This window comes from Ochotona princeps, chromosome 33, assembly GCF_030435755.1.
Source record: "Ochotona princeps isolate mOchPri1 chromosome 33, mOchPri1.hap1, whole genome shotgun sequence".
Lineage (NCBI taxonomy): Eukaryota > Metazoa > Chordata > Mammalia > Lagomorpha > Ochotonidae > Ochotona > Ochotona princeps.
In genome coordinates, this window is record NC_080864.1 from 3,426,497 (window position 1) to 3,454,073 (window position 27,577).

The 27,577-nt window shown below is 60.3% G+C and overlaps 1 protein-coding gene across 1 annotated transcript; it reads left to right on the forward strand.

Moving 5' to 3' along the window:
• The first annotated feature begins 17,166 nt into the window (after nucleotides 1–17,166).
• On the forward strand, nucleotides 17,167–18,468 carry ZNRF4 (zinc and ring finger 4). Its single transcript, XM_004595886.3, has one exon. The coding sequence runs from the start codon at nucleotides 17,299–17,301 to the stop codon at nucleotides 18,385–18,387; it is 1,089 nt and encodes a 362-aa protein (XP_004595943.3). The 5' UTR covers nucleotides 17,167–17,298; the 3' UTR covers nucleotides 18,388–18,468.
• The last annotated feature ends 9,109 nt before the right edge of the window (nucleotides 18,469–27,577 follow it).

The following is a 27,577-nucleotide window of genomic DNA, read 5'->3' on the forward strand; positions in this document are numbered from 1 at the left end:
ACTGCTTTCTTAGGCCACAGGCAGGGAGCTGGATGGGAAGCGGGGCTGCTGGGATTAGAACTGGCACCCATATGGGATCCTGGCACATTCAAGGCAAGGACTTTAGCCGCCAGGCCACGCTGCTGGGCCCTAAGGAAATATTTCTAAGAGCGGCTGGCATGGTGGCTCAACTGGCTAATCTTCCACCTGCGCTGTCAAACATCCCATATCGGGGCCCAGTAGGCCCCTGTGCCTGGCCCATCCCACAACTCCCGCCATGACACAGATCCAGGTTACGGCTGTGCCATGCTGCTCTGATCAACCCATCGTACCCCGAGGCAGGTGAGGAGGGCACATCTGTCCCAGGCAATACAGCTGACGAGATCATGAGCTGGAATTTGGGTTAAGTAGGTGGGAGCCACGGAGGGTGCCTGCAAAAGTTTGGGAAGAACAGGGCGGTGGGGAGGGGAGGGAGGAAGCTCGAGGCAGAGGAGTCTTCCTCCCCTGCCTGGGCTGCCTTCTTTCTCCAGTCCCAGGGATAGGGACACCTCCTCCTGGAAGCCCCCCCCTCCCCGTCCTTGTCTGCTTAACCCGTGTGCCCCCACTGTGCACTGGAGTGTCGAGTGTGTGAGGATGGTGGTGGATCCCCTCCCACCTTCCCCGGGCAGATATATCACTCCAGGAAACTGGAGTCTATTTCAGTCTGACCTTCTCCTGGCAGTGGGGCCTGTGTCCGTCAATCATGCAATTCAGCGTGGGGAAAAAATTGTTTTATCTGTAATGATATACCTCAAGCTGCTCAGCGGGGCGGGCTCAGGGCCCCCCCGCGGGGACTGCGGAAAATTCTAGAAACATCCAGCGTGTAGCCTTAAGCCACGTCCTCTCCGTGTCTGTATGCACAGCCCAACAGCCCTCTCTGGGTGCTCAGTGCTCACCCCTGTTTGGATCCGGGAGGAACAGAAAGTTCTAGATGCTGCAGCGGCCGGCGCTTTGGCAACAATGAGGTCCCCAACCATCGCGGGGTAGGGACATGCGGGGACACTGGGGTTTGGCTCTGCAGTAGCAGCCCGGGCCTGCCTCCATCATTTGAAAATGGGCTTTTGAACTTGACCCTTTCTGCCAGCGCCCGCGCCGGCCACTGGCTGGAAGCCCAGCCTGCTGGGAAGCAGCGTAGCCTCGGGCTCACAGCAGCCTGTCCTCCTGGCCCGTCCGAGCCAGCCACCCGGCCACAGCCCCCACCCCCACCATCCTGAAGGTGTCAGAACCTCCTCTGCTGTGAATGGTACCCCTACCCCACAAGAAATCAATTTAGGCCTGGGGCGGGTTGATTATAAATCAGCTATTTTCATAATTGGTATGTCTTTAATAAATCAAAGCCGTTCAACATGGCCCGGCAAAATGAAGTTGTTCTTTGGAGCCCATCAATTACCAGGCGACGAGGGGAGAGAAGGGAAAAGGAGGGAGCCCGGAGGATGGGAGGCCCTTGTCCTCCCCCAAGTCCGCACAGGCCACCAGCTGCCCGGGACTTCCTGGCCCCGGGCCGGATCCTTCCATTAAAGGATTGCTTAAGCAGCATTTTAAATAACAAAAAGGGATATCATTTAATTTTTTTCGCCGCGGGCAGATCAATACACTGTCCTTCAGGTGGCCTGACGGATCGTCTTGGCTAGCTTTTCCGGAGTTAATCCAATCTTCCTGGCGAGGCTGGGCTGGGGACCCGCCCGGGCTGGGCTGGACTGGGCTGGGCTGGGGACCCCTCTGGACTGGGCTGGGCTGGGCTGGGTTCCTGGCACAGTAGCTGTTGCTGCTGCAGTGTGGCGTAGCCAGCTGGCCGGCCGGCCAGGGTCGAACAAAGGAAGCTTTCTCTAGGGCTGTCCAGGGCTCCTAGCCACTGGGCAGGAGGGGTTTCCACACTCTGAGGGTGGAGGGTGAGGTTCAGGGACGAGGCCCCACTGTCCTGTAGGGCCCTGTGATGATCCTGCCCCGATGTCTACAGATCCCAGATGGGCACACTGAGTCTGACTTAGGGCAACATACAAAGGGTGGATGGGAAGACTCCTCTGACCTCTTCCCACCCCCCATCTGTGCTGTTTCATATTTTAATTATTCTCTAATTCAGCCTTGGATGGAGAAAGAGTGTCACGGCTGTGTCCTGGGCCAGCAGCGGCCACGGAGCAGCCGGGAGCTCCATGCTCATTCCTGGAGGTGGGGGATGTCCAGCCCGCCACCTCCAAGAGGGAGACCTGGCAACCCTCTCCATTCGGGACAAGGGTACAGATTCAGGAGTGGGGAGAATGCCTTCTGGGGGCACATGCTGGGCCTGGGGCTCCAGGTCAGGCAGCCAGAGACTGGCACATCTCCCTCCCTTGTGCCTTTTCAACTCTTCAAGGTCAAGGCCCTGCTGAGCTGGTTCCCCAAGAGGCCTGAAGCTGGCAGCATTCCGTGTGCGTGTGTGTGTGTGTGTGTGTGTGTGTTCACCCACATGGGCACCTGGACAGGGCCAAGGGCTGGAGGTTTCTCCCCATGCCGCCCCCTCCCACCTGCTGCCTTGCAGGGGTAGTGGGACTGGAGCCTGACCCAAGCCGGCCACAGACCTTGTGCCTTGGGTGCCAGGGGCGCTTGTACTGGAAAATCAGATTTACAGGGAGGAGGAGAGACAGAAAGATCTTCCATCCACTGGTTCACTCCTCAAGTGGCTGCCACGTCCAGAGCTGAGCCGATCCGAAACCAGGAGCTTTGGGCCATCCTTTACTGGCTTCCCAGGCCACAAGCAGGGAGCTGGATGGGGAAGTGGAGCAGCCGGGATACGAACCGGCGCCCATATAAGATTCCGGCACATGCAAGGCAAGGACTTTAGCCACTAGGCTACTTAATTTCTTAAAAAAAAATTTTTTTTTAATGATATGATTCCACAGGCTATGGGATTTCCCTTACCTTCTCCCCAGATTCCCAATCCCGGGGTGGAACCACTCTTGGTTGCTACACACCCCGACTGGGTTCCAGCCACCTGCCAATCTGTCAGGGATGGGGCGTGGCCAAGCCGCGGCGGGGCGGGACTTCCGCTCGGGGCAGGTCTTCTTCCTTCTCCTTGGCGGCCTGGCTTGAGCTGCTGCCAACATGGCGGCTGCTCCTCAGGCGGGGACCCCAAGAGCGGTGGGCGCTGCCCGGCGTCTCAGGGCTCGGCCTCGGCCTCACAAGTCACTCGCTGGGCCCTCTGCCACGGCTCCCCTGGCTGAGAGCGCGGTCCTGGGCCTCAGGCCGTGGTCAGTCGCCTCAGAAGGGCCATATGCCCGGGCTGGGGGTGTAGGGAGCAGAAGTGAGGTAAACTGAGGCAGCCCCGGTGTCACCACCGACTCCATCCCAAGCTTGGATCCCCAATCGCGGGTTGGAAGTCAGTACCCTCACATACACCCCCACAAATCCAAGCCAGCTTCTGAGAGAGTGTTGGGGGACCCGGCCCTGGTCACCAGCTTCCCTGGGGGACCTGCGGGTTTCTGGGGAGGCTGTCCCCGCTGACACCCATGGGTGCCCCAGATGGCACCTCTGGTCTGACGGAGGGGAGACCAGACCCCAGACCTGCCACTCAGAATCCTGGCTCTATAGCCCCCCCATTCTCCCCGTGGGAAAGCAGGGGTCACACAGGGGGCTATGGGGGGAGTCGCCAACTTCTGATTTCTTGTGTTTTAGGAACACCACTGCTGGGTGGGTGGTACCCCATATGGGCACGTGGTCCGCCCCTGCCCCGCCTCAGCTGCAGGATGAACGTGGAGGAGGAGCTAGTGGTAAGAGACTAAATTTGCATCTTGAAGACCCCTTGAGAAGGCTGGATCAACCCTTTCCTGAAATCCACCGGTCCCCGATTCAATGCAGACTTCACCTTGCCGTGCAACCCTGCAAACACCCCTGGGCGCTTCGTGGACTTTTCTCTGCCTCCTCCCTGGCTGGGGTGGAGAAGTGCCTGGGTCTAAGCCGGCCGGCTGGGATCCCCCAGTTCCCCTGCGTCCCCCCTGTCACCCCCAGGCCCGCGGCTGCCGGCTAGCAGAGCTGTCTTCTCGGCGGGGGAGCCTGCGAGAATGGCCTGTGATTGTCACTGCAGCCCTGTTCTAATTTCCCAGAATGGGTTCTGAGCGGCTAATGTGGCCCCTGCTGGGCGGAAGATGGAGCTCCTGGCAGGGGCTTCAACCCTGGGAAAGCTGGGGCGGCTCCTACAGGCTCAGGAGAGGGGCGGGCCTGGGTGGGGTGGGAGAGACCCCCTGTCCATCCTGGAGCCCTAACCCTCTGAGCTTGCCATAGAAGATGGTCCCCTTGGGGGTTCCTGGGGCAGGCTTGTGGGTGCAGCCGCCGAGAGACTCCCCCACTCGCTCTGGGGTCAGAACTCCTCTCTGGGTGGAGGTCAGTGTTTGTTGAATGAATACTAGATTACCTTCTGGGGACCACAGATCCTGGCAGCAACGGGGAGGCTGGGGCCTGTCGTGGCTTCTCTCCCAGGTGCCCCCAGCACTGACTGGGTCTGGCAAGCCGGAGAATGCTGGGGTGTCAGAGGGTCCATCTGCCTCCCCTCTGTGCCAGCCACACACCTGCTGTCTGTCCGCGCTCCTCCCCCACCCCCGCCCCGGTACCTGCAGGATCGGCTTCAGAGATCATCTCAGCATTGCCTTCCTCTTCCGTCTGTGGGTCCTCGAAAGATCGGTGTCCTGGCTGTGCGGGTCCGAGCGTCTGTTGTGTGTGTGGGTTTGTGTCCTGGGCCCTGCCCCGTCGCTGGGCCTCCAGCTGTTTGACAACCAGGCGGTGCTGGTCACACCTGTTCTGTGGAGGGATGCAAGAAGCCCCCCCCCCCCCGCCGTCCCCCTCCCAGTGCCTTGAGTGCAAATTTTAGAAGGAATATCATTGCTGTCTGGGGCGGCCACTGGGACACTTGTTGTCCATACAGAAAGGCGTGGGTTCAAATCCTTGAGTGTTTCCAAAGGCTGGGAGAACCTGGCAGAAGGCAGCTTTGGAGGGGCAGGACTTAGATCCCCCCACTACCCCCAGAATCCCACCTCCCACCTGCCTGAACTCATAAGGCCTAAAGAGCTGCTTCACACAGCACAGAGAGGCCAAGCAGCTTCCTCAGCGCGCACAGCACGCTGTGGGGGCAAGAGAAGCCTTCCCCTGCCCCCTCCTCTCCACCTCCCCCCACCCCAAGTCTGCCCCTTTCCAAGCTCCCTGGGTGGGACAGCAGGCAGGGGCAACGGGACCTGCCAGCGAAGACAGCCAGCCAAGTTTGGGTCTCACCTTTGTGAGAGCTGGAAATCCGTGGCCAGGGCCCTAGCATTCCATTTGCTTCCCCCACCCTCCCCCGGCCCACAGCCCCAGCAGGAAGCGATTAGCGGACGCTGGAGACAGACAAAGGTGCTGCCGCTGCTGCTGCCGGCCGGGCTGCGGGGATTTTCTGCCCGGCTCGGTTTTGCAGCTCAGGAATCGGCCGACCCGAGGTACAAAGGCGGCCGCCTGCACCTGCTCCCCTTTCAGGGCGCCCACAATGAGAATGCTAAGCCTTAGCCAGGCCAGCCTGCTCGGTTGCCCTCCCCTGCTGCCCCCACTCAACAACACCCAGGGACTGGCACCAACAGGCTAGGGGTGGGGAGAGCAGTTCCCTGGCAGCCCTGGGGCTGTGAGGATAGAGTCCGACTCCCAGGGCTGCGGGCCGAGCTAAAAGCTGCGTGCTCGCGCCGGCGGCTCAGCACCAGGTTGACTCCCCAAATGCCTGCAGCAGGCGGGGCTGGGTCAGGCGGAAGCCAGGAGCCCAGGACTCCATCCAGATCTCGCACCAGGCTGGAAGGGACCCCCAGGACTTGAGTACTGCCGCCGCCTCCCAGCTGCCTTGCCAGGGAACTGCTGAAGTGGGCAGCCCACGAGCTTTCTGCCCTGGACAGTTGAGCTAGGCATAAATTTGGGGGGATGGGCCCGGCGCCATGACCTAGCGGTAGCCAAGTCCTCACTTTTAACGCACCGCACCGGGATCCCACATGGGCGCTGGTTCTAATCCCAGCGACCCCCTTCCCATCCAGCTCCCTGCTTGTGGCCTGGGAAAGCAGTGGAGGACGGCCCAAAGCCTTGGGACCCTGCACCCGCGTGGGAGACCCAGAAGAGCTCCTGGCTCCTGGCTTTGGATCGGCTCAGCTTCCGCTTTGCGGCCACTTGCAGAGTGACCAGTCGATGGAAGATCTTTCCCTCTGTCTCTCCTCTCTATAAATCTGTCTTTCTAATAAAAATAAAATTTAAATTTATTTGTATTTTCTTTTTAAAGATTTATTTTTTATTAGAAAATCAGATATACAGAGAGAAGGAGAGACAGAAAGATCTTCTGTCCATTGATTCACTCCCCAAGTAGCCACAACAGCTGGAACTCAGCTGATCTGAAGCCAGGAGCCCGGAGCCCTCTTTGAATCTCCCACGTGGGAATTAGAGCTGGTGCCGGAATTAGAGCTGGTGCCCATATAGGATTTTGGCACGTGCAAGGCGAGGACTTTAGCTTCTAGACTACCATACTGGGCCCTAAAAAAGTTTCTTACATTGAAGATTTTTTTTTTTTCACTTTTCAAAAAAAGATTTATTTTTATTGAAAGGCAGCTATAGAGAGAGGAGGCGAGACAGAGAGGAAGATCTTCTGTCTGATGGTCCCCTAATGGCTGCAGTAGCTGCAACTGGGCTGATGAGCAGCCAGGCAGTCTGTCCAGGTCTCCTACGTGGGCCTGGGCACCTGGGCCTCCAGTGCTGCTTGCCGTGGAACACCGGCAGTCATCCCTGCCGCCACCAGAGGGCGCCAGTGAGCAGCAGAGGCAGATCCTGCCTCCCTCCACCCACCACCCCCTTCTGGCCCAGGCCACCCTGCACCAGCCACTCCATCCTCCTACCTCTCTCCCTTGTTTGCCTGGTGGCTCCATCCTGCCCCGGGGCGGAGGGGCGTGGTGGTGCTGGGGCCTTTGCACGGGCCCCACCCTCTTCCAGGCCTGCTCCCTCGGTATCTCTGGGTGTCTGTTTTCCGGTCTCCCTGGACCCTGATTACCCCAGCCTGTCCTGTCTCACACTCCAGGGAGAAGTGCCTGAACAGTGCTCCCCGGCTGGGTTTCTGGATGGGCACTGCCTGCCGCCAGCGACCTTGTCCTCAGCCTGGCCTGTCCCTAGCGCGCCCTGCCTCCTCCCTCCCTTCCTCCCCTCCCCCAGGAGCTCCGAAATGTGCCGGGCGCACAGATGCCAGACGGGAAAATTAATTGGGCCTTGCTGGGGCCGCGCGTCCTGGTCTCCGTCAATAACGGCCGTAAAAGCGGGATTTATGCGGCGCTGCTGACTCCTGCTGCAGCCCCGGGAGGAGGGGCGGCATTCTGGAAAAGTCAGCTGCGTGTCCCGGGGGGGTTCTGACGGGTTACATGGGGCTGGCGGGCCTCTCCTCCGGCTGCTTACTGCCCCCCTCCTGCCAGCTGGGTGTACGGGGAGAGGCAGTGCCCGGTCCCTCCGCTTGAGCTCTCTGGCATCTGCTGTTAGCCAGGGCCCACCACGTAGTTAGTAAACAGCAATCTTTAAATTGAGGGACAGAGAGAGAGAAAGTAAGAGAAATTTCTCATCTACTGGTTCTCTCCTGCTGTGCCTGTAACAGCCAGGCCAAGGCCGGGCGCTAGGATCTGTGTCCGGGTCTCCCATGTGGGCAGGGGCCCAGCATGTGTTGGCCCCTCCATGGCTCCAAGAAGAACACAGGAAGGGGAGAGGGGAGCCTGGGCCCTAGGGTGTCTGACACCCACCAGGCCATCCCTGTGGTGCTGAATGAGGGATTTGCTCCCCTGCAGTTAGGGAACTTCCCCGCCTTCCTATCCTGGGTAAGCCACCCTCCAGTTGGGGGTGCAGAGTTGGCAGGGCCTGGGTTTGCTGTGTGACCTTGGGGAAGTGTGTTTCCCTTTCTGGGCTCCTATTGCAGGCATGGGGTTGTGCGGGCACAAACACGCGGGTTTCTTACTGTGGCTTGGCGTGGGGGTGATTTCCGACGGCCCTCACCTCTAGGGACGGGGACGGGGAGAAGGAAAGTGAAAACAAGTGAGAGCGAGAGAGACCAAGAGAGATGATGAGGTAGCCACCGAGCCTTCTGCCCAGAGTCCTCCCCACAAGTGCCCAACCACATCCCCCGTCCATCCCTTCCGCAGTGGGCTGGTTTTGATGCGGAACTGGAGGGATTACAATTTGCCAAGGGTGTAAGCTGGGGAGAAAATATTTTCTCCATTTCTGGGTTCAGGTTGATGTACCGGAACCCAGCGTCAGTGCAGTGATGGGTGTGGGGGAGGAGCCACACCCCCAGGGGCCCTGGCCCTGCCCTGCACCCACCTCCACCCCCCCTCACCCCTGCCTCTCCCTCTACCCCCTCTCTCTGCTCACTGAGTGCATGTGCCCTGGGGCAGGATAGTGTGGCACATGTGTGGGGTGCAGAGATAACTCTGTAGGTGGAGCAGGTGTCTGCAATGGCTCGATTCCACTTCAGTGGCCCTAAAAGCTGGTGCCTGGGAGGGCAGGACCTCCAGAAAGCACCTCAGGTCCCTCAAGGTTGGGTCATTGTGGGACTTACTTCCAGTTTAAAGTTTGGGTCCCTCCCACTGGTACCGGAGCCCGTACTCCAAGAAGAACACAGGAGGCAGAGAGGGGAAACCACACAGCCAAGACAGCAAGGTGCTGTGGGAGAAGATTCGAGAAGCATTTGTGGCAGAGGCCAGTGGTCGTCCCCAAGGATCAGGGATGTTTGTTTAGCTTCGCAGGGACACGAACTGCCAGCTACTGCTGCCCCAGGGCCTTTGCACTGAACTCTAAACCTCTTCACCTGTCACTCAGAGAACTCATCTGTCTGGAGAAGACTTCCAGGCCCCTGGGCGCAGCTGGCCCCTCACTCTACCTGCTAGGAGCAGGCAGCTCCAGCCCCTGCCTTGGGTGCTGCCCCTCAAACAACCCTGCCTGCGGCAGCCACTGAAGAACAGCTGTGAGCTGCTTCTCCCCAGCCGGCTCTGCCAGCGGCAGCCACTGGAGGGCACTCATGAGCTCGTGCTCCCCAACCTAGCACTTTTCTATGACAGCCACTGGAGGGCACCCATGAGCTCCTACCTCCCTAGCTGCCCTGCCTGTGATAGCCACTGGAGGGCACCTGTGTGCACCCTCCCCAGCCTAACACTGCCTGTGGCAGTCACTGGAGGGCGCCCCTGAGCTCGTGCTCCCTGGCCCAGGCCTCCCTCACTTCCCCCTGGGGTCTGACACATCTGCCTCCATGCTGCTTCTGTCCCAGGGCCTTTGCACAGCTGCATCTCACAGCCTCCCCACAGATGGCTACAGACCCCCCACCCCACCCCACCCCAGGCATCTGCACAGATGTCCCAGGCTTGATGAGGCCTCCCTGCCCCTGCCCACCATGCGCACGCCTGCCCCGTGCTCCTCTTGCCCAATCTGCAGCACTCCCTAACCATGCATGGCCCATCGCCCACACTGGCACACCTTCAGTCACGGCGACACCTGCAGCCCCTGGCCCGGAGCCTGGCACCTGGAGGGGCCCTGACAGGTGCCTCTGTGGGCATTTGTTTGCTTCCCTCCCTGGGTCTTCAGTTTCACGGGGCTCCCAGCAGCCCCCACGTCCACAGAGGCACCGGCCAGTTGGGCTTAGGCGAGCTGTGGGGGCCGGGCTCACATACTCCAGCCTGCGGCCACCGGCCACTGCTCAGAGCCAGCAAGGGCTGTGCCAGCGCCGCAGGGCCTAGGCTCGGGGCCAAGACGCTGTCACAGTTGGCAAATGGCGGGCGGGTAGTGCCTTGGGCAGACAGCGACGTGACCGGCCAGAGTTGGGGCTGGCAGCCTGCGGGCCCTCCCTGTCCTGCTCTGGGACTCAGCGACCTCGGCAGCCAGTGGGCACAGGGAGCAAGGGGACCCTGGAGGCTTCCCCGAGTGCCGCCCCAGCCTTGGTCCTGGCCTGCGCATGTAAAGTGCAGTGGGGGAAGAGCTGGAAGTGAGGTGGGAGCCCCGGGGCTGACCCTCCCTGAGCTGCCGGGCAGGGCCTGGTGCCAGCTGACATTGGCTAAGTGCTCCCTGTTTACCCAGGCCCACAAGGAGGGCCATACCAGGCTGCAGGTCCCTCTGGCCTCAGCTTCCTGGGTGGTGGGGATGCTGAGAGTGCAGAGGGCAGGGGTAGGGGTCGCCAGGACACCTGCTGCACCCCTGTCGGAAGCCCCAAGGTCAGGGTCTGGATGCGCTCGCTGGGGGTGGGGCCTGAGGCAACTTTTGTGGGAGGAGCCTATACTTCCTCAGCCTGGGGCCTGTGGCGAGGCTGGAGTGGTGTGGAGGAGGGAGTGGCGGGCGGAGGAGGAGGCGTGGGGGCGAGTTGCTAATACTCCCGGTGGACTGCCCAAGCCCTAGGCAGTGATGTAGCAGGTGGCACACCGCTGCGTGCGCTGCCCTGGGGCAAACTGCTTGGTAGCCCTGGCGCGGTTTAGGAGCTGGACATGGATGTGTGCTGGGTGGGCACCGGAGCACATTGGGGTGAGGCCTCAAGTGCTGGTTCGAGTCCCGGCTGCTCCACTTCCCATCCAGCTCCCTGCTTGTGGTCTGGGAAGCAGCAGAGGAGGACCAAAATGCTTGGGCCCCTGCACCCACGTGGGAGACAGGATGGAGCTACTGGCTCCTGGCTTAGGATTGGCTCAGCTGTGGTCAGCGTGGCCATTTGGGGAGTGAACCAGCAGGTGGAAGATCTTCCTCTCTGTCTCTCCTCCTCTCTGTGTATCTGACTTTCCAATAATATATAAAAAAAATCTTTGAGTAAATGTTTATAAATAATATGCCACTTGAATTTGACTATTTTTAAAAAATGACTTACGTATTTTGATTGTAAAGTCAGATACACGGAGAGGAGGAGAGACAGAAAGGAAGATCTTCCGTCCGATGATTCACTCCCCAAGTGGCCGCAATGGCCAGATTTGAGCCGATCCAAAGTCAGGAGCCTCTTCCAGGTCTTGCATGCAGGTGCAGGGTCCCAAGGCTTTGGGCCGTCCTCCACTGCTTTCCCAGGCCACAGGCAGGGAGCTGGATGGGAAGTAGGGGCAGTCCAGCCACGAAGCAACGCTGGCCTTGTTTAAAAAAAAAAAAATCTACTTTTCACCTGAGGGAAGGCAGGTTCTGTCTGCCCAAACAGGAGGCCCACCCCCTCTGGCTGTAGCCCGCAGGGGGATCTGCGTGGTAGGGGAAGCCGTGGAAACACACGGGGGTCTCGGGGTGCCGGGGAGATGGGCGATTCCATGCCAAGCGCAGATCTGCCAGCCCTGGAGCCCGGAGCAGCCTCGGCGGGTGCCTGCTCCGACTGTGAGCATCTGCTTGCTATTTTAAACCCACTGTTAACTCATTAAGACAGCTGTTTCCCATCTCCAACGTCGGCGGCGTCGGAATTAGATTCATTCCGGAATTAAACACACACATACATCCACACACGCGCACGAGCACCCCCGCCGAGGTGGGTAGGCGGAGCTCGCCAACATGGAGGTACAACAGCCAGGGCGCCCGGCTCAGCTGCGGGCCCGGGGTCTCTCTGCCCCGGTCACCTGGTGTCCCTCCTGAATGCTCCCCCCGGGACCCGCTTCTGCACCTAGCCTCCCAGCCTCCCCTCGCCCAAGCGGGCCGGGAAGTGTCCTCTGCAGTTTCGTCCCCGTGCTGGGCTGTGCATTTGTCATTCCCGGGCCTAAGGATGAGCCACTTCCAGGCCCGTGCCACCCATCAGGGTCACCCCCGCATGGCTGGGCGGACATGTGGCCAGTGGCAGGAAGCTAAGGACTTTGTAGGTTGAGTTCATGTGAATGAATTTGCATGTATTTGAAAAGAGGACACATTTCCTTGCCACCCCCAAACCTGCGGGCAGCAGCAGCCAGGATGGGGTCAAGCCAGCGAGCTCACAGTTCAGGTTTCCTACGAGGGCCCCAGCTGCCCCGACAGCACCTGCCGCCAGCTGGGAGAGTACGCACAAAGCTCCCTTCCTCCAGGGGTGGGTGAGAGTGTCCCCCCAAACCCGCACAGCCTACAGCTGTGGGTCCCCTGAGGGTCCCCTGTGGTACGGCACCCCAGCTGCCCAGAGCAGCCTGCTGCTGGTACCCACACATTCTGTTTCCTCCCCTCCTGCCCCGCCGCCCGGGATCCTATCTTCCTTGTCTGACTTGTCTCTGCACCCTAAGTGCCTGGGGCCCTGCTAGGCAGGCTCGGCTCATCACTGCCCTGAACAGCAGAAGGCCAGTTTCTCCCCACTCCACCTCCTGTCCTGGCATTCCATAAAATCCGCTCCCAGAATGGAGCTGTGCTTCAGGCCTGCGTAAGGTTACTCACCTGCTCTTTATGCTTTGCCAGTGTCCTGCTTCTGGGGCCAGATCGCTAGGGCTCACCGCCCCTGCCAGCAGCCCTCCCTTCCAGGAATCCACGTGGTAGGATTTATTCGCTCATTGTTCCTATGGCCGCCTCCTGCGGCTGCTGGAGCCCACCCATTGTCCCCATGGCAGCCCCCCTGTGGCTGTCCAAATCACCTGGTTCTCACGGCTGTATAACTCACTCTTTCTATAAAAAGCCATCTAACTCTTACCTCATGGCCACTCACTCTGAAGGAAAGGAGAGCTGACCCCAGCTGGTTGGTCTGTTTACCTGCTCTCCTTAATAAGCTTTGCTGCTGGGCCTGGTGCGGTAGCCTAGTGGCCAAAGTCCTCACCTTGCAGGCGCTGGGATCACATAGGGACGCTGGTTCTAATCCCGGCTGCTCCACTTCCCATCCAGCTCCCTGCCTGTGGAAAAGCAGTGGAGGACGGCCCAAAGCCTTGGGACCCTGCACCCACATGGGAGACCCAGAGGAGGCTCCTGGCTCCTGGCTTTGGACCAGCTTAGCTCTGGGTGTTGCGGCCACTTGGGGAGTGAATCATCGGACAGAGGATCTTCCTCTCTGTCTCTTCTCTCTGTATATCTGACTTTCCAATGAAAATAAACAAATCTTTTTAAAAAGCGAAAAAAATATATACTTTGCTGCTTCGCGGAGTTGTCTGGGCTGCACTTCTTGGGGAGAGATTTGAGCTGGGTGCAACAACTCCCGGCCCGGCGTCCTCCCTGCCACAGTACACTTGCTCATGCTGCTGTCCCAGGACTCGTCCTTCGTGCCAAGTCCGCTTCGTCCTTCGGGGCTCAGACAGGATGCTCCCCGCCCTCGGCGCCAGCCACTGCCTCCTTCTCAGAGTGACATTTTTTTATTTTGGTGTCTGAAGGATTTCTGGCTTTTTAGAAAAATGTTGTGTTTTGAAGTCATTTTAGGCTTCCAGAAAAGTTGCAGAAATAGCACCAGGCCTGGCACACACATCACCCACCTCCCGTGACGTGAACATCTTACGTAACCTTACGGGGCGAGGCGCTGTGGCTAAAGCTGTGACATGGCTGTGCCCTGCCTGATGTGTCGCTCGTTTGTAAAACGGAATTGTCATTTATTAGGGAACAGATCTCTTTATCGATTTGAAAGGCAAAAAAAAGAGAATAGAGCATCCATCCACTGGTTCACCCCCAACAAACGCCCAGAACGGGTCGCAGTGGCAGCCAGGAGCCTCGTCCGGTGACCCCAGGTGCCTGGGCGCTGTCCTGGGGTACTGTCTGCAGATTCTGTCCCAGGGGTGGGGGTCTCTTGGCAGCCCTTTTGGCAGTGAGTGTGGGGAGCGTGTGGGGGGCAGTAGAAGACCACGCCTCTCACTCTTCAGGGACCCTCGGGGCTTAGCAGTTGCCTCAGGGATGGGAGCCAAAATCAGGGGCCCCTTGATGAGCCTCTGGGGTGTCCTGTAATGTGTCGTGAAAAAAAAAAAAAGCATCAGTGATACAGGGAGCAGTGTGGATGGGGAGGGAGGGGGAGATGAAGGCGGTGGGGTCGGGGGAGGCACCTGCTGAACTCCTCCTGTGTCTGTCCAGGGCAGGGACCCCTTAACAAGATGTGGGGGCACGACAGGGCACTGCAAACAAACACCAGTGGGGAGGACCTTAAGAACTTCATGGCCACCTTTTCCTGAGCGGGAGCCACCCTCTCTGCCTTGGCCTTGCATGGCTCTACCATGGCCCCTGCCCTGGGACCCTCGCACACCTGTGCACCCAGCTCAGTGAGCTTCAGGCGGGGACCAGTCCTGGGACCAGTCCCCCTCCCCCTGCTGCCCTCGGTGGCTCCCCTGCTGTTGGTCCGTGGGAGCTCCCCTTGTGGGTCATCTTCGCCTTCTGCTCCTCCTGCTCTAAGCCCAGCCCCTTCACTCTCCCCTCACCAAGCTGCCTCCCGACCCAAGGCCTGTACTCAAGCTGCCTTCCCTCCCCACCTCCACCCGCCACCCCACCCCAAGTGGCCACAACAGCTGGAGCGGGCATGCCCAAAGGCAGGAGCCTGGCGCTTCACCCTGGGTTTCCCCCATGGGTGCAAGGGGCCCAAGCATTTGCATTATCTGTGCTGCTTTCCCAGGCATATTAGCAGAGAGCCAGAGGGGGAGTGGGGCAGGCGCGACGGGAACAGGTGCCCATACAGGATCCTGGCACCGCAGGCAGTAACTTGACCCACTGTGCCGCAGCACCAGGCCCATGTGCCGCTGGTCCAGCTCTCTGTAATGTGCACCCCGGAAGGCAGCAGTGACGGCTCAGGTCCCTTCATCACTCCCGTGGGAGACGTGGAGAGGGCTCTGTGCTCCCTGCCTCAGCCTGGCCCAACCATGGCTGTGGTGGACATCTGGAGAGTGAACCAGTGGATGGAAGAGCTCTCTCTCTGCTTCCCGCTTTCACATAAATCTCTCTTTCTCTCTCTCTCTCTATCGCTCTCTTAATTTGTAGTAGAGTGGGGAGCACACCTCATTAATTTCCTGGCTCCAGTACTTTTTAAAAATCAATTCATGTGGGGCCTGGCATGTAGCTAAAGCCTTGCCTTACACGCATCAGGTTGCCATATGGACGCCAGTTCTAATCCCAGCAGCCCCACTTCCCATCCAGCTCCCTGCCTGTGGCCTGGGAAAGCAGTGGAGGACGGCCCAGAGCCTTGGGACCCTGCACCTGCATGGGAAACCTGGAAGAGGCTCCTGACTCCTGGCTTCAGATTGGCTCAGCTCTAGCCGTTGTGGCCACTCGGGGAGTGAACCAGTGGATGGAAGATCTTTCTGTCTGTCCTCCTCTCTGTAAATCGGACTTTCTAATAAAAAAAAAAAAATTCATGTGAAAGGCAGAGAGGGAAAAGAGATCTTCCACCACCGGTTCACTGCACAGAAGCCCCCACCAGCCAAAGCCAGGAGCCAGGAGTTCCAGCCAGGCCTCCCACGTCAGGGGCAGTGGCCCAGGCATTGGCCTCCCGGGGTGCGCAGCAAAGAGCTGGAAGGGAAGCGGAGCCCGATCTGATTCCGGGCGCCCCCTTGTGGGATGTGTGCGTCCTACGGCGCATGGCTGACCACGCCTGGTCAACGGGCAGACTCCTGCCTGGCCTGGGGAGGTGCTAGCAGCAGGCATGCGGAGATGGGGAGCTGGGCGGTGGGGGGGGCATGGCTCTTTTCTGCCGGCCTCCTCTGTGACAGACGGTGCCATCATAGCCCCCAGCTCAGAGGCTTCTGGGTGGGCTTCCTGCTGACCCATCCTCATTGGATCGATCGGGACAGCAAGAAGGGTGGGTCTTGATCACCCAGGAAGTGAGGGGTGCGGGCGGGTCTCATTGGGGGTCACGCTGCTCTGGGGTTATAGCAGGGCAGGGTCTCGGGCCTTCAAGGCCAACATCCTCCACGCGGTGTGCTGCCCTGCCATGGGCCTCCGTGGACAAGGAGGGACAGAGAGACAGACATGCCCTCCGACCCACGGCAGAGAGGCAGAGGGAAGCAGGCCGGGTCACAGGGACAGGGGGACAGGCAGCAGCTTACAGTGTCCACCCTGACCTGGAGCTGGAAGTCCCCCCCGCCCCCTCCCCTGCCACCATCCCGGGGTAGTAAACTTGGCCCCATGTCCAAGCCAGGATCATATCTGGGTCTGCAGGTGCTCTGGGCTGAGCCACCTCCTCTCACCGCACCCCTCTCCCCGCTATGGTGCCCTGTATGTCCCCCAAGAAAGACAAGAGCCGAACCTCCCGTGTGTTTTCTCTAAGGTGTTGGGGTGCATACAGGAGTAGGGAACCCCCAGAGGCAGCAGACCTCATTCCCGATGGTGCTGTCTGATCGCCTGGAGCCAGCTGTGCCTGAGCCCACACGCCCGCCCCTGGAGCTGACAGCGGGTCTCTCTACCTGGGCCCTGCACCGTGGGCTGCCCACCCCCATTTCCCAACATGTGCAGTGGGTGGGACCAGGGCAGTGCAAGATGGATTCAGATGGGAACACTTGTGTCCGGCCTGGGGCAGGCCTGTGGCGGAGCAGCCTGGTGGGGAGTCCAGGCTAGGGCAGGGCACCCGGCTGTGCCCTCTCCCTCTGGGCTGTGCCCCACCCTTCCCCCCCAGCTGCAGCCACCTGGAATTCCGTGCTCCCCCAAGTGGCACCACTTCAGGCTCAGTCCCCCCACATGGGCCATCTGCCGAGTCGGGGGGGGGGTCTTTCCCCATCCGTGTGAGGGGGTTAGGTGGGTGACAGGCTGGGGCGCCAGCCTCAGGGGCAAATAGACTTGATCAAGGAGCAGGGGACGGGGCCTTTGGGGCTGGGGGTGAGAAGAAGTGGATAGTGGAGGGCCAGCAGGAGTGGACCAGGAATGAGGAGGATGGTGCCCCAGGCGGCCCTAAACCTGGCGTGTGGATATCCCAGACAGACCACGTCAGGTGGAGGGCTGGGCAAGTTGGCCAGGGAGGAAGGGCTGTGGTGCTGCATCTGCCTGGGGTATCCTGGAGACCCTGGGAGGAGTGGTGGGCAGAGGTTCCATGCGGGGGGGGGAGAGAAGGGAGAACTCCCCCTGTGCCTACTGAGTCCTGAGGGTGCCCCCCCAGGTGTGCCTGGGCCCCGCCCCCTGGGGAGAAATCTAGAACAGAGCCCTGTCACAGTGGCTCGCAGCGTCTAGAACCCTGGGGTGTGAGCCTTCAATGTCATCTGGCAGCAAAGTCCACCTGGGCCAGCAGCTCCTGTCGCCAGGGTTCAAAGGCCCCATGCTGGCCAGGCTGGCCTTGGGCACCGCCACTGCCTAGAGCCACTGGCTCCCCCTGCGCAGGCAGGCCCGGGGCCGGCCGGCCTCCACCCGCAGGCTGCGGCTGCCTGAGGCCCAGGGAGGCCTGGGAGATGCCTGAAGGCCTCCGGGCCACTGTCCCCAGCGGACCTGAGCGCGCACAGAGCCGGAGCCGGGCTGAGCATGAAGCGGCGGTGGCCTAGCCCTGCCGTGGCCGGGCTGGCGGCTGTCTCGGCGCTGCTGTGCGCGCTGCTGGCGCCGGCGCGGGCCGTGGTGCGGGCTGTGCTGGACGCCAACGGCAGCAGCATGGACTTCGCCGATCTGCCGGCGCTCTTCGGCGCGCCCCTGGCCCCCGAGGGCTTGCGGGGCTACCTAACCGAGGCCAAGCCGGCCAACGCCTGTCAGCCCATCGAGGGGCCGCCGCTGGCCAACAGCTCCCTGGGCGCTATCGTGCTCATCCGCCGCTATGACTGTACATTCGACCTCAAGGTGCTGCACGCCCAGCGGGCCGGCTACGAGGCGGCCATTGTGCACAACGTGCATTCGGACGAGCTGGTGCGCATGGGCCACGTGTACGAGCAAGTGCGCCGCCAGATCGCCATCCCGTCCGTGTTCGTGGGCGAGGCCGCCTCGCAGGACCTACGCACGCTCCTGCGCTGTGATAAGTCGGCCCACGTGGTGCTGCTACCGGACTACCCGCCCTGCCCAGACCTGGACTGCCACCCGGTGCTAGCCGTGTCTTGGCTGCTGGGCCGAGCGCTGGCGCTGGCGCTGGGCACCTGCCTCGTGCTGCGCCGCCTGGGGCTTTGGCTCTGGAGTTGGTGGAGCCCAGAGCCCTCCGGCCGGCCTCGGCACTTCCGGAGGGCGCAAGTGCGCACCTTCACGCGGCGGAACGACCTGTGCGCCATCTGCCTGGATGACTATCAGGAGGGCGACCAGCTCAAGATCTTGGCCTGCTCGCACGCCTACCACTGCAAATGCATTGACCCCTGGTTCGCGCGCACTGCCCGCCGCTCGTGCCCTGTGTGCAAACAGTCTGTGGCCAGCACCGAGGACGGCTCCGACTCCACCGCGGACAGTTTCGGCGACGACGACCCGTCGTCCCTGCCCGGCCACCAGCCACCGATCTGGGCCATCCAGGCGCGCCTCCGCTCCCGGAGGCTGGAGCTGCTGGCCCGGGCCGGTCCGCGGACACGCTGCAGTGTGGGGTCCCTGGGTGTGGCGGACACAGTGGTCTCCTCGGGCACCGGCACATCCCAGGGACCCTCCTGAGGCGACCCCTTCCCGTCCCCCGCAGCTGACCATCTCGGGCGGCACGGGTGGGAATCTAGAGAATACAGCGGTGTGAATGCGGCTGCCAGCCCTGCGTGTTGGGGGGCAGCCTGGCCCCCTCAGCTTCGGAGGTCAAGGCAGGGGCATGGAGGGGTGAGCGGGGGCCGGAGTCTGCGCCCATCCTGGGTTCTGGAATTTCTAGAATAGTTGGGAGGTCCCCCCAGGTCGGGTCGCCGGGTGGGCTTGGGACCACGTCGCCGCCTCCCATGGTTCCACTGTAAACCTTTCCAGTCGACAAATAACCTAGGGCCACATCGATGGCATACAGTATCTTGTTTTCTTTCTTTCTTTAAAAAAAATATTTATTTGTTTTTGTTGGAAAGGCAGATCAGATTTATGGAGAGAGAAAGAGACGGAGAAAGTTTTGTTTTGTTTTGTTTTGTTTTGTTTTGTTTTTTTCAGACAAAAACCTTTATTTGCAAAGGAACCAGCTGATCAGGGGGAATGAAGAGGGAAGAGGAAAGCCCGAGAAAGGAGGTGGGATGCCTCTCAAAAAGCAAAGGAGAGACGCCGAGAAAGATCTTTTTGTCCGCTGGTTCACTTCAGCGGTGAGTGGCAGCGGCTCACCCCAAAGAGAGGGGCTTCCCAAGAGGTGTCGTTGTGTTGCTGTTGTGTGTGCAAAGTGCTGCTCGTTGTCAGGCTCCCTTGCCACCCGAGGGGAAGGAGACAGTCGCGTACTGTGACCATAGAGACCCCAGCGAGTTGAAGAATGTTGCCAGGGGGTTACTGGAGTGGGCTTGATTGTGCTGAGAAGTCGTGGGCTCCAGGACACCAGGGAGGAGGGAGTCTTTCCAAGGCCCATTGGCTGTCTGTGTCCACCCCGCTGTGTGTCCGCTGACCTGGGTGCGTGCTGCAGAGCCCAGCCTGGAGTGTTGTTCAACCTGTCCTGCTTTCCGGCTCCTGGCGAGGTGCTCGAAGGCTTCTGCTGTCTTAGATGAGACGGCTGTCCCGTCCTTGGTGTGTATCTGGGTATGCTCTCCTCTTTTCTTTTCTATTCTTTTTTCTCTTTCTTTCTTTCAATATTTATCTTTATTGTAAAGGCAGATATACAGAGAGGAGGAGAGACAGGAAGATCCTCCATCCACCTGCCTCTTGGCCTGTGTTGAGCAAGCCAACTGCTGTGCTGGGGACACTTGCTGTGTTCCCGGGAGACCTCCTCCACAAGGGATTCTGTCGCTCAGTAAATCGTGGTCGTTATGGAAACATAAGGGGTCGGCACTGGGCATGGGAAGCCTGCATCCCAGTCCTGGTTTCAGCTGCTTGCCAGTGCACACGCTGGGCGGCCACAGCAGGTACCTGAGTTCCTGCCCAGTCAGCAAGGAGACCCCGGATGGAGCTGCCGCTTCCAGGGCTCCTAGAATGAGAAAAGCAGGGCTGGGCTGGGCTGCGGGGACCTCAAGCAGCCTGTGAACTGTCTTGTCGTACACTTGCCCTCTGCAAAGCTCCAGGAACAACTTCACGGGGTGACTGCCACTCCAGGACCAAACGGCTGAGCATGTGCGACAGCCCCCATTGTACCACCTGCCACGCCATCCCAGTGGCTGTCCGGGCGGCCATGGTCAGTGGGTGTGGGGCAGACACCATGCTGCTTGTGCCATGCTGCATCCAGGCAGCCGGAGTCTCTGTGCGGACCATGTTGGGGAGCAGGCCTGAAGGCGGTGGCTTCTTCCCCCTCGCCCACCCCCTTGCAAACCCCGCAGCCAGGCCCAGGCGGGCGGGCGGCGGGGAACAGATGGCTGCCTTCCTCGCCCAGCGCCCTGCCGGTTAATTAACGCCGCCTGTAATTAAACTTCCCACAAATTAGCTGTCAGCACCGCTGAAGGGAGCCGGCTCCAATGCCACCTTGACTTGCCGCCGCGTTGTCCTGAACCGCGCCTGGCAACAAAATAATTAAAGGCGGGGGAGGCGCCTGAGCCGGGACACGCGTTCCCTACACCCCCCACTCCCACGCTAAACCCTGATGTCTCAATCCCGGCCACCCGGCGAACACGGAGCTTGGCTAGCCTTGTGCCTACGCCGACTGCCTGCCGGTGCTGAGCTGGGGACGTCACTGACCCCTCAATACCAGAGTGTCAGCCACGGCCTGCATCCTGTCTGGGAATTACTGGGTTCAAGTCCCAGTTCCAGCTCCCTGCTCCTGTGCGCCCCTGGTTGAGGTGGCAGAAATGGTCCCCTGGCACACAGGAGATACCGGGATGGAGTCTGTGGCTCGTGGCTACGGGCTGGGGCTGTGGAGATCTGGTGTACAACTTGCAAGCAACTTTCCGAAGGCGAAAGGGAAGTTGATTGCAACTGTGTGAGGGGGCTCCCGGGCTGTGGGCACACCCTTGCCAAGGCCCTGAGGCAGGACTGTGCCTGGCTGGGACAGAGAGGAGGCGGGTCCTGTAAGGTCACGTGGGTGTGAATCCCCAGTGAGGTGGGGGCCAGGGCAGGCTGTGTGCAGAGGGTGGACGCTGTGGCAGGTGCTCAGCTGTGCCCTCTGTTGGCTACTGTGCGGAGGGCCTGACTTGTGAGGGGCCAGGGCATGGGAGGGGTGGGGCAAGCTGAGCTGGCGCTGGTGGGTGAGGTGCAGAGGGAGAATGTGGAGGGGGGCGCTGCAGGCTGGGAGGGGCGCACAGCCCACAGAGAAGAGAAGGAACGGAGTCCCCTGACGCGCAGGGCCCGGCTGGAGCCAGCAGGCAGAAGCAATGGGCCAGGGACCACAAAGGTCCTGGGGGGCTACAGAGGATCCCTCTGCACTGCCCACCTGCTGCTCAAATCCAAACCCCTGGATCAGGGGCAGGTCCAGGGGCCCAGCTCCACACCCACTGATGAGGAGTCCTGCAGGGCACTTTGGGGCTGTGCACAAGCCACGCCCCTTCCCTTTCCTTAGCATCCTGCAGTCTACCCACCGCCCACCCCCGTCCCCCATTCAGGCACCCCCTCCTCTGGGAAGCCGCCTCTCCACACCCTAGGATGGCCCCTCCGCAGCCCTGTGCACTCAATGGCACAGTCGGAATCTACCGTCTTTCTCCTTCCCCCCCGCCCCCAGGACAGCAGGGTCTGGGCTCGTCCCCGGGTCTGAGTTTGGGGCACGCGGCAGATTCAATGCACAGAAATAGAAGAGTCCTGAGCAGGGCCCGAGCGCTTGGGTGCCTGCACCCATGTGGGCGACCCGGATGGAGCTCTGGGTCCCTGAAATCCTGGCTGGAGAGGAGCGCTCCTCACTCCCTCTCAAATAAACAAGTACTTATATTTAAAAAAAAGTAATAATAAATAAGGAAAAGCCGTTGTCTTGGGGGCGATGTTCATGGTGGCAGGAAGGTGGATGTTTGGATGGGACGTTACCTTGAGCGGGGTGGCCACTGCATCCTTAACTGGCAGCTGAGCGCAGTGTCCGGCGCACTGTGGTTTCTGTGCTGGGAGACAGAAGGGTTTCCACAGCCCCACAGCAGCACACAGGGCAGCCCCACCGGCAGCAGGGTTCCCACAACCCCACAGCAGGACACACACCTGTGAGTCTGAGCTTGGCCCCGCGGGCTTGTGGCTCTCCTCCCTCCCCGCCCACTGGGGTCCTCCAGCTGCAGCTCACCAACCCACCGGGACGGGGGCAGCTGAGTTGGCACAGAATGTCGGAACCCCAGTACCCAATGTGGAGACCCAGGGGGAGCTCCTGGGCAGGCCCTGGTGGTTGTTGGCCTTTGGGGAGTGAACCAGCGAATGGGATTTCACGGGGCGCACTCTCTCAGCTTTCCAATACATAAAATCCACATCGTGAAATGCAAACGGTGGTGGTGGTGGGGAGCACCGGAAACCGTGGTGCTGGAATGTAAATGAACTTAGGACCATGCGTTGGAGGGGTTCAGGGAGCCTTGGGGTGCTGGAATGTTTTCCCCAGGTCCAGGGAGGCACAATAAACAGTTTCTTCAAATCAGGTGCAGCCCCTCCCCCCAAAAGCCCGCCGTCCCTGGTTGTGAACCAGATACCTGGAGAAAGGGGGGGTGAGGGCCGGGTCAGGCACCCCGTACAAGCCAGGACCGAGCCATGTGCACCGTGGGCTGGCAGCTTCGCGCGGCTGGGGAGGGGGTCTCCCAGCCCAGCGCCCCTCATCCCATCCCGCCCCGGTCTTGCTTGCTTGGATTCAGAGGTGAGGGGATCAGGGTTCCCTTTGTAAGGGCTGGGGAGCGCGCAGGTGCCATCCGGGAGGCGGGATCCTCGGGGACCCCCGGACTCCCTTCCTGCACCCGCGCCCAGCTCAGAGCGGCAGGCAAGAGAATGGGCTCCAGGTCGGCCAATGGCAGGGCGAAGAGAGAACATTACCTCATCGGGCAGCACGGCAATTGGCTGCGTGCTCCTTAGGGGGGCGGGAATCGGGCGCCCAGCGCGAGTTTGGGGGGTAGCCCCTGTCTCGTCGCGCGTCTTAGGCCAGAAGGCAAGAGAGAGAAGGAGTCCTGGCCCCGCGCTCCCCGCGGGGAGCGAGAGGCCGCCTCCGTGGACGGCGGGTCGGGGTTCCCACTCCCCTCGTTGTAAGGGGGGGGTCCGTATTCGGGCAGTGCAGCCAGCACGTGCTGAGCGCCCACTGTGTCCCCCGCCCCGCGCCCTCAAGGTCCAGGCCTCCTGCACTAGCAGGTGTGCGGGGTAGGGCTTTGGAGGGGTGGAAGATGCTCCCGCGTTGCCCAAGTTCACGCTGCCTGAAGGAAGGTGGCCGTCGAGGGGTGGAGAACAGGGTGGAGGCGAGGGATCCTAAACCCGTCTGGGGCAAGGGAGGGAGGGCAAGGGAGGGCGTCTGCATTGCGCTTTGCCCATGGTGCTCGCCCAGCAGGCACGCGATGTGTGCCATGTGCAGGGCTGGCACACTCCACTCCATCCCAGCAGGCCCTAGTGAGTCATGCAACCGAGAGACGTCTACACTGCGCGCTGACTAAGTCCTGCCGCTCCTGAGTCACACGTGGACATCAGCGAGCCCCTCCCCCGCCGGAGTGACACATGCACCTCCTGCGCCTGCGAGGGGCAGGCAGGGGAGCTGTGACTGTCCCCCCCCATCTCCACCAGCCCCCCACATGGCTTCCTGACCGCTCAGCACCGTCCCCCTGACCCTTCCCAGGCATGTCTGTCCTCCGCGGCACCGCTGGCCACCTGCTGCTCTCCACTTCTGCAGCCCTGCCTGGACCTTCTCCTAGAAGCCCACCCTCTGGGGAACTCATTAGCTCTGATCAGCACCCCCCACCCACCCCGGCTCACACAGCCGGCCGGCTTTGAAGAGCCTGGCAGGAGAAGGACTATTAGACTAATGGGCAAAGCCCCTCGTCCTGCGTCTGTGCCTTCCTGCTGAGTCTCCCAGCTAAACGTTCCCAAGCCATTGCAATTAAGGACGTATTGGCCCAGCCGCTCCCTCCCCGTTCCTCCCTCGGCCACTTCCTGCGGCTTGGTCCCCACTGGCCCAGCTTCCTGCTCCTTCTCCACCTTTCTGCTGGGAGGCCCGTCTCCCCTCTTCCGTTTTGTCCCTCCTCCTCTCTCCTCCTCCCTCCCTCTTTCTTCAACCCCTCCCTCTTCCCTCTCTTCTCCCTGCCCCTCCCTCCTTTCATTCTCTTCTCTCTGTTAAGATTTATTTATTTTTTATTGAAAAGTAGGATACAGAGAGAGAGAGAAGAGACACAGAGGAATATCTTCCATCTGATGACTCACTCCCCAAGCAGCCGCAACCGCCAGAGTTGAGCCGATCTAAAGAGGCCAGGAGTTTCTTCTGGATCTCCCACGCGGGTGCAGGGTCCCAAAGCATTGGGCCGTCCTCCACTGCTTTCCCAGGCCACAGGCAGGCAGCTGGATGGGAAGTGGAGCTGGATGGGAAGTGGGGCCTCTGGGATTAGAGCTGGTGCCCATATGGGATCCAGGCACGTTCAAGGCAAGGACTTTAGCTTCCTGTTGCAGTCATCCCCGATCTTGCCCCACTCCCTTCTCTTTCTCTGACAGTGAAGCACTGCCCATAGATTGTGCAGCGCAGAATAAGATGCACTGCTCTAATTCAGGATGCTTTTATTTCATCGGAGAGCAGTGAGAGGGCGTGAGAACCATCTTCCATCAGCTGCTTCACTCCCCCAGATGCCCCCAGCAGCAGTCAGACCTGAGCCAGGACTGAGCCCAGGAGCCAAAGAAGCCGAGGGCTGCTGGGGGCTCCCCTGAGCACCTGCTGCATTGTAGGGGGATGGGAAGTAGAAGCAGCCACATCCCCTTTCACAGCGCCTGGGTTCCTGCCTCTGTCTCCAGCTCCCTGCTGGTGCACGCCCTGGGGAGGCAGCAGCGAGGGCTCCAGCCCTTGGGAAAGCTGTGTGGGGCTGCTTCCGGCAACCCTGGTCCAGCCCTGGCCGCTGTGGGCATTCAGGGAGTGAGCCAGCAGATAAAAGATCTCTCCCTGTCTTTGTCTGTCAGACTCTTACCAACTTTGAAAGCAACTCCCACTGCCTTCACCACCCCCATCATCATCACCTTCTCCGGATCCTCCCCCACCTCTCCTTCCCCCAATGTCTGCCCTGTGTAAGCCGCTGAATCCACTGGGGGTAACCCAAGGCCTTGCTCATTCAGATGCTAAGAAACAAAGCCAACCGACACCCCCACAGATGGGGTGGCCAAGCCCTGGTTGGGACAGGGTCGTGGAGGTGGGGGCCTGCCTTAAGCTCAGGGCCAGCGAGCCGGCTGGGCTGGGACTTGAACCCGAAGCCGCGCGGGTCCCTACTCGCAGCTGAACGTGGTGGTGGCCTTGCCTCGGAGTGGGAAGGCATGGCTGTCAGCGGCTCTTCTGGCTCCTGATAAATGGAGAGAATTAAAATCCGTTTAGAGGGAAGTCTCTAAATAACCCTTGCTGGGCTGTGTGTGTTTTTCCTCCTATCCTGTTAGTATTCCCCACCCTCCCCACCTCTCCTCTGCTCTCCAACTCCAGCTACCCTAATTGAATCTAAGAGCAGGTGCTGCTTCTGCGCCTTCCGAGGCCAGGCACGTGGAGTTAGTCCCCATCGTGAAATCTGCCACCTCCCCAGGAAAAGGATGGGCAAACATTGGGCTGCGGCTGCCCTACGCTCTACCCCACCTCCTTCCCCCTACCCGGCCACCATTTCTCACTGCCTAGACTCCATTCTGGATCTTCCGAGTGGCAACTGGTGAGGTTTTTCAGGTACTAAGTGTTCTGTTGTTTTGTTTTGTTTTGTTTTGTTTTTGCAAAGTGAGAAATAGAGGAGGAGAGACAGAGAGGAAGATCCCGCATCTGCTGGTTCACTCCCTGAGGGGTCACAACAGCTGAAGCTGAACCAATCTGAAACCAGGAGCCAGGAGCCTCTTCCGGGTCTCCCATGCGGGTGCAGGGTCCCAAGGTTTTGGGCTGTCCTTCACTGCTTTCCCAGGCTACAGGCAGGGAGCTGGATGGGGAGAGGGGCTGCTGGGATTAGAACCGGCACCCATGGGATCCTGGCACATGCAAGGCGGGGATGGGCAGCCCTCACCACTATCGCCTTCTAGAACTTTCTCCTCTGCCCCCAGGACCTAACCGCGTTCCCAGGCCTGGCACCACAGCTCCACTTCCTGTCTGTGTGGCTCCGCCCACTGTCCCAAGAGAGGAGGCTGCAGGGGAGCCGCCCTGGGTCTGCGTCTCTCCCATGAGGGGCATCCTCACGAGGCCTGCCATGCCACGGTACATGTCAGTGCTTCGTGGGCCGCCGCCGGGTGGTGGGACCAGGCTGTGTGTGTGACTTGGGACAGATCTGTGCCACTTCCCCTGCAACTGTCCCCTGCTTCCTATGGTCCCCCAATATTCAGAACACCCTGAGAGCAACACCATCTCCCCCTTCCAGCTGCTCAGACTGGGGACCCTTGAGGAATTTGATGTCCCCCACTGGGTCTGCCTCAGTCCCTGCTGGGTCTTAGGAACCGACTGTGTGTGTGTGTGTGTGTGTGTGTGTGTGTGTGTGTGTGTGTGTAGCACACAGTAGGTGTTCACTAAATGCTTACTGCTCTGGAGTCCTTGAAATCCCCGCACGACAGCCCCGTCCACGCCCGCTCCTTCTGGTTCCGGCTCCTGTTGCTGATTGGAAGCCAGATGTGGCCATCAATGGGCTGTTTTCCATCCCTCCTTGTGGCCCTGTGATGGATGGGTGGGTGGGAAAGCCATGAAGCCGGAAGAATTTTCTGTATGTTCCAGGCACCGGGCAGACGTTTGTCAAAGCACTATTTGGCCCAATCTCAAAATGAAGAAATCCTTAAACACACACTCACAAACACACAAAAAAAGCAATTTGGCCTTGGGGTAAAAAAAAAACAATAATAATGAACACAAACCAATCTCAGGGCATAAGCACCTGGCCGCAGTGAATGCCGGGCGGTGTCCGCCATGGGCAGAGCAGGTGCCTGGTGTGTGCCCCACCCCCGTGTGTTTTTGGATGGCTCAGGTCCCTGGGCCCCCACAGCCATATAGGACACTCCGATGGAGCTCTGGGTTTCTGGCTTTGGCCTGTCCCAGCTCCAGCCGTTGCAACACTTGTGGGGGAGTGAACCAGATGGATGGATGGGTGGGTGGGTGGGTGGTGGGCCCTGTTAGAAAGGAGGCATCCCTTCATCTGGGTGGTGGCTGAGGACAAGCCGAGTCCCCCACAGGAACTGGGCGATGTCTCTGGGGAGTGGACGGTGCCCAATGGCCATAACACTTTTCAGCACACAGCTGGTGGGAACCGGGAATTCCTGCTTCCTCTGGATTACTGTCTAAGGAAGAAATCCGGCCCAGGTGCGGATTTACCTTCTCTGCCTTTCCCCAGAGGAGCAGAGACAGAGAGGAAGATCTTCCGTCCAATGATTCACTCCCCAAGTGACCACAATGGCCAGTGCTGCGCCGATCCGAAGCCAGGAGCCAGGAGTTTCTTCTGGGTCTCCGACGTGGGTGCAGGGTCCCAAGGCTTTGGGCCTTCCTCCACTGCTTTCCCAGGCCACAGACAGGAAGATGGATGGGAAGTGGAGCAGTTGGGATAGGAATTGGCACCCACATGGGATCCCAGTGCCTGCAAGGCAAGGCCTTTGGCCACTAGGGTACCGTGCTGGGCCCAATTTGCATTTATTTTGAAAGGCAGAGCCCAATAGAACAAGAAGGAGATCTATCATCATGTGGTTCCCTTCC

Bases quoted from the DNA above. Each gene is read 5' to 3' on its own strand.
- ZNRF4 (XM_004595886.3), top strand. From the start codon at position 17,299: ATGAAGCGGCGGTGGCCTAGCCCTGCCGTGGCCGGGCTGGCGGCTGTC.